Source organism: Talpa europaea, assembly GCF_964194135.1.
Source record: "Talpa europaea genome assembly, chromosome: 1".
NCBI classification, from domain to species: Eukaryota; Metazoa; Chordata; class Mammalia; order Eulipotyphla; family Talpidae; genus Talpa; species Talpa europaea.
In genome coordinates this window covers 56324705-56330704 of record NC_140073.1, presented here as the reverse complement: position 1 = coordinate 56330704, position 6000 = coordinate 56324705, and the positions used below count along the sequence as shown (strand labels likewise).

General features: G+C 44.9%; 1 protein-coding gene across 7 annotated transcripts in view; it reads left to right on the top strand.

Annotated features, from left to right (window-relative positions):
* Positions 1 to 2990: 2990 nt before the first annotated feature.
* The window catches only part of SYTL2 (synaptotagmin like 2), a gene marked incomplete at both ends in the record, with an annotated part of 66862 nt that continues 63852 nt past the window's right edge, over positions 2991 to 6000 (top strand). For all 7 annotated transcript variants that reach the window (XM_084252656.1, XM_084252657.1, XM_084252658.1 and 4 more), the window contains one exon: positions 2991 to 3091. In XM_084252656.1, coding sequence (XP_084108782.1) covers positions 2991 to 3091 — 101 coding nt within the window. The remainder of the gene's footprint in view (positions 3092 to 6000) is intronic.

Below are 6000 nucleotides of genomic sequence, written 5' to 3'. Positions count from 1 at the left end.
ACTCACTACCAGCCTACTTTTATGAAAATCTTTTAACTCTTAGAAGCTTCTGCACAGAGGTACTGGCTAGCTTGCAGTTCTACTGGAAGGTGTGGAAACCAACTCTTTCCTCTCTCCTTTTTACACCTTCTACTTGAAGGTGTGGAAACCAACTTTTTCTATTACCACTGTTGGACAGCTTAATTGTTTTTCTCCTTCTGTCTGCTTCTCATTGACCTTAAAGACCATCTCATACTGAACCATATGGGGTGTAATCCTCATCGGGCACATGGTCCCCTTAACGTGGCCAGCCTTTGAGATCTAAGGAAGCTACTGGGCATGAAAGAACTAGGAGATCTGTCCTCTGAGGTGGTATATGTTTGAATACATTCATGTATTCAGTCCCTTATTTATTCACACACTGAAACTCATAGTCAAATGAAAGACTAGAGGCAGGCAGGTAATCATAGACGTGAACGTAGGTATATGGAAGAAAAAGTTTTTGTACTAGTCATGTTCCAGAAGTGTTGTACAACCTCAAACCTCAGTGGCTTCCAACAACAAATACCTAATTGTTGCTTCCGTATCTGTAGGCCAGCTTAGGTGGCCCTGCTTAAGGGGGGACAGGCTCTGGTCTGTCCTAGCATCTCTCTGTGTGGAACCCCAACTTGAAAAGGCATTGGGTGCCTGAAGCAGGCACTTTTTTTGGCACACGGCATGAGTCCAGGAATCCAAGCCACTCAAGCACATCCACAGCCTATGTCTGCATCACATTTGAACATCCCATTGGCCAAAGTAAGTCACAGGCCAAGCCCAACATCAGGAAGGCAGGGATGATACTCTGCTAACTCTAGTGGCAACGTGGGGGTATAGTTTTGTTGTTGGGCAGTGAAGAGTTAGGAGTGATAAGCTAATCTACAGCATTTAACTCTGGCTGTGGAAGTAAGAAAAGGCCTCCTGGAGGTGGTAACTTTCGTCTTGAAGGATAAGTAATTTATGAGACAAAAAAGAAGTTAGTAATGTATACAAGTGCATACACATTAAAAACAAAGGAAATATTGTCTATTGTCTTCATATTTATTTGTATTGTCACTGTGAGCTATGGAAGGAAAAAACAGGGGCCTCCCTGGTGGCACAAGGGGTTAAGACACAGCACTGTGAAGCTGTCTGCAGTCACTGCAGCATGAGTTCGATCCCCAGCCAGCGAGGTGACCCACATGGCGCAGCAGACCTCTCCTGTCTCGTGCCCTGCTCCCCTCAGCAGTGTATTTCAGTCAGTCTGCCTGTTCTGTTCCCCACTCTGTGTCTGGTGAATCCTCTCACCCCCCACATCTCTGACCTGTACCCCAGATCTTGTATGCATAAATAAATAAATCTTTAAAAAAAGAGAAAGATAAAACCTCACCTATCCATGAAGTCCATACTTTATAGCAGAGATCAGGAAAAAAAAATAATGCAAAAGAAAAAAGGAAAATACATTACCAAGAACTAAAGTATGATTTCAGAAAGGAAGCTAGAATTTATTTTTAGCAGCTATTTTTGATGCAAGGTATGTGCTGTTTAATATTCATTATTTCATTCCTCACAAACTGAAGAGTGTCCGAATGTTAAGGACAAATGACAAAACTGAGCCTCGGAGTGGTAGATAGCATGTCTGGCGGTTCAGATCAGCAGATGCTAGTCCAAGGAGTACCTGCTGGTAGTTCTATTTGTGCAAAAGCAAATAATTCATAAAAATTACCACTAATGACTCACTGTGTTTTATTAAGCGGATCTGTTTGAAAATTCACTAAGCCCATGGATTTTAGTCTCTATTGTCTATGTGGTGCTGCTTTTGTTAAAGGGCCCCAGCCCTAGAGCAGATCATGTCTGGGGTGTTTTCCACATCTTACCTTCTCATGGCACATGGGTTTAAGATGCCACAAAGACAGTATGATTCTCACTCTTCTACTCCACAGTGTTCACTTTGGATGGAAGGGTGTTTTGAAATTCTGCTACTTCCTTTCTCTCAGTTTATATACTCCTACCAGTAAGCGTTTGTCCTTGGAAATTAAGGGAGACAAGCATGATGGGTTGTTCCAAGCCTCCAATAAAGGTTAGAGATGCGACTGTGTGAAGGATAATAATCCCCACTATTTTCAAATAACTTCTACCTAATCCTCGCTCCCCTGTAACTGTGAACACATATACTCCAGTGGAACATTCCTGCTCATGAGGGAGGGAGCATTTCTGAGCTTTTATTTCTTGTTTTTAACGCATGATCACTTGATAGTGGGAATCCTATTTCTGGGCCCTTACTGACTTTTGCTGTGACTCTTTAACCTAGTATCAGTTCGAGTTTGCAGAGAAAGAGCCAGTTCTTGTAGATAACCATCCCTTCCCTCGGCGGATCGTTAGGCATTGGCAGGCTGTTTGTGTGCCCTCAGTCCTGGTGGCCTGGAAGAATTGCAGGATGGTTCACGACCATTTGCCATTTGCTCAGGAAGCCAGCAGACCTGGATTGCCTGATCTCAGAGACCGTCTCACTTTGCAGTGCTTTAAATCTTGTAATAATGAGCAATGCTTATAGGAACTGCCTCTCGCTGTCTAATAGTTATTGTCTTATGCTTCCTCAGGTAGGTGGCCGTTTGATGCTGCTATCTGTCATGGACTTGATGATGAAGACGGAAGGAGAAGAAACTGTCTAGACTGGTCCAGAGAGGAACCTGGGTAGGAATGGTGCTGTAGGGACAAGCGACCTGCTTGGCAAGGGCTGCAGCATCCTTCTGAGAGCCTCTATTCCACACCGCCCCATAAAACTCTACTTCCTCACTGGAAAGGGCACCTAGGATTTTGCACTTGGCCACCTAACACCTCTGCTGTGCCAAAATAAGACGTTTGCTGCTGAGCTGAATGAGATATCACTCCATTTTGGTTTTGCAACTTTCAATCATCTGAACTTCACTTACAGTTGTTTTGCTTTGAGAACTTTAAGCCAGATTTGTACTGTTATTTTGTGTACACTTTTCAAAATGATCGACTTAAGCTTCCTGACAGAGGAGGAGCAAGAGGCCATCATGAAGGTTCTGCAGCGAGATGCGGTCCTGAAGAGGACAGAAGAAGAGAGAGTCAGGTAAGGCACCAGAGAAGATCTTGGCTTGGGGGATGGAGAGACAGTCTCTAAGGAGATGAAATGCTTTCTCTTTCTCAACTCTAAGTAGTAGTTCTGACTTGGAGCCTGAACTTGTGGCTTCCAATTTTAGGTTTCCTTCCTGGCTGGAACTCCTCCTTCATGTCTCTTAATTTATCCCATAGGCTCCTGCCAGAAATAGAGTCTTGATTAAAAACCTAACTAAATTCCTTAACTTATTACGCTCTGAGTTAAAAATAAAGTATATACAAACATGTATCTGCAGCTATATTCATGTGCAGCTATATGGATGTAGGTGTATATATATTTATATCCACTTATTTTAACTGAATCATGAGCCAAATTAGGAACATTTTAAATTTCTATTTTTTTAGAAAAAAAATAAAATCGAGAAGTACCACACATTTCTGAATACTTTCAGAAATGTTTGAATTGGTCTCAGAAGCAATTTAAATGAACGCTGACCAAGCCAAGTTATTTTTTTGCATGTGTGTCTCACAAAAAGGAATGGCAACTTTGACACAGTATTCTCTTTGGAAGGACTCCAAGTGTTCCATGTCAAATTTCTGCCACTTTCACTCACCTGTGAGGTAGAAAGAGAACAAAGCAGGTTGCTGAAAAGTGGGTTTGAGTCTAGGTCCTGCCGCCTATTACTGTGTAATCTTGAACTTTGAAAGGCTTCCTGTCTAACTGCATTCTAACTGCATGCTCCCCATCCTAGTTGTTATCTAAAAGGAGCATAAGCCAACTTCTTATTTCCTAGGATGCGGCATTTCCCTTATTTTTACCCTACTTGAACATGCATACATCATAAAAGAATATGTTAAAATTATTTGAAGTTCTCCAGATTATCTGATTATGGCTATTAATAATAACCCAGTAATTGGCAATGCTTCACAAATTGCAAAGGGCTTACCCACCCATTGCTGCTGAGCTCACGGCACTCATGTGGGCATGGGGGGATGGCATATAATCATGCCCACATGATGTGTGAGGACATTACTTTGAGACAGGTCAGGTGACTTGACTGAGCTCATAAAACCCATAGATACCAAAGTGAGAATCAGATCCTGGTCTTAGGCATTTAATTCGCTAACTCCACCTCTTTCCCCTGAGGAGACAATAGCATATGGACCATTTGGGGGCTGACACGGAGAGGGAAGTGACTGTCTTTTTTAAAAAAGATTTACTTATTTATCTATACAAGCACTGGGTACAGTCAGAAGTACGGGAGGGTGAGAGGATTCACCAGAGCCAGAGCGGGAGCAGAACAGACAGACTGACGAAGCACACTGCTGAGGGGAGCAGCGGGTGGCAGGAGTGCTCTGTCACATCATGCGGTACCCCCACCAGCGGCCAGGAATCGAATCAGCGCTGCAGAGGCTGCGGGCACCCTCACAGCCCAGTGCTCAACCGCTGCACCACCAAGGGAGGCCCAGAAGTGACTGTCATGATGCGATGCAGGACACCGGGTAGTAATGGTGACAGGAAGTGGCTGCAGGTAGTGGCGATGAGAATGGGTTTCCATACTTGGCATGCTCCTCCCACAAGTCAGTCTGTGCAGCTGGCTGGGCCACTGCTCCCTGTTCTCAGCAAGCAGGGTACCTTGAGCCGTTTCCCCAAGAAGGGCAGGGAATTTGCCTTTCTTGGCCATCAGGACCTCTTGGTAGCATTAACCCCTTACCTGCTCACAATGTAGAAAGCCCTGTCATTCACGTGGTCCGTTGATGCTTCTCACAACTCTGGGATTTGCCATGGCAGGACCATTAATGCCCATTTTAGAAATAAGGGGAGGGGGAAACACAGAACACATTGATTCTTAAAGGTAGTGGAAAATGGAAATTCCTTTAGCCTCTCACAAGGCAAGGTAGCGGGACTTAGAACGAAAGCAGGATGCTGGCATGGCATTGGTCCCTCCAGCCACCTCAGGTGAAGGTCTGTGAATATTGCAGAGCTATGAGTACCATTGAGTCTTCCACTTACATGGTGTTTTGTAAGGTTTGCAGTTCCACCTCCTCTATCTAACCAGGTTACAGAGGTATCTGTCCTCGCTCCTTCTACCTTTACTTCACTGGCAACTTCCGTGTAGTTTTGTGATTCTGTATGAGTGGAGAGACCTGCGGTAGCTGAAAATACCAAAAATGCAAAGTTCTGCCTGGAACTAGACCTTGTAAAGGGTGTGAGTGTGAGCCTCTGGGACCTGCCAGTCTACACCACAGCAGAAATACTGTGCAACCCTTCGTTGTGGCCAGCTTGCTGGCTCCTTCCACCTGCTGTTTCTGAGGTTGCCCCAGCTGCTGTTGGCTCTGTACTTGGTTTTTACTTTTGTAAGTGAATAGAAATAAAGCATGGGAGGTGAGAAGTCTGGTGTGAATCCAGCCCTATCTACCACCACCATTCTGGGGAACTTGCTAGTAGGCATCAAGCAGCTCTTACTGACTTGGGCACCACAGGCCCCAGCCCCTGGGGCCACAGGGGAGTGATGGTGGACAAGGAGGGCAGACAGTGTACCCCATGGCCTGTGAACACTGAAGGAGGCCCCACCGTGGCCTATTCACATAAGAGGAGTTGTGCTCTCTCCTCCTCTTTGCTGCAGGACTGAAGGGACGGGATAGTTCTGACACTGTTCTGGACCGGGAGAGCCAGAACTACAGCAGGCCTCTGCTCTCTAAAAATGCTCTTCTGTGGACTTTTATTTTTCAGCCTTTTTTTGTCATCTTCCAGCTGTTCCTCTTTGTTTCTCCTGTGACAGTCAGAGGCTGACAGCCTGGAAAAGAGATGTTTCTTTCGTATCAGTCCCTTTATAGATAAAGATAAAGCCCAGAGAAGGGCAGTGACTTGCCTGGAATCACAAGGCTAGTCATGACAAGAAAAATTCTTGATCCAGTGCT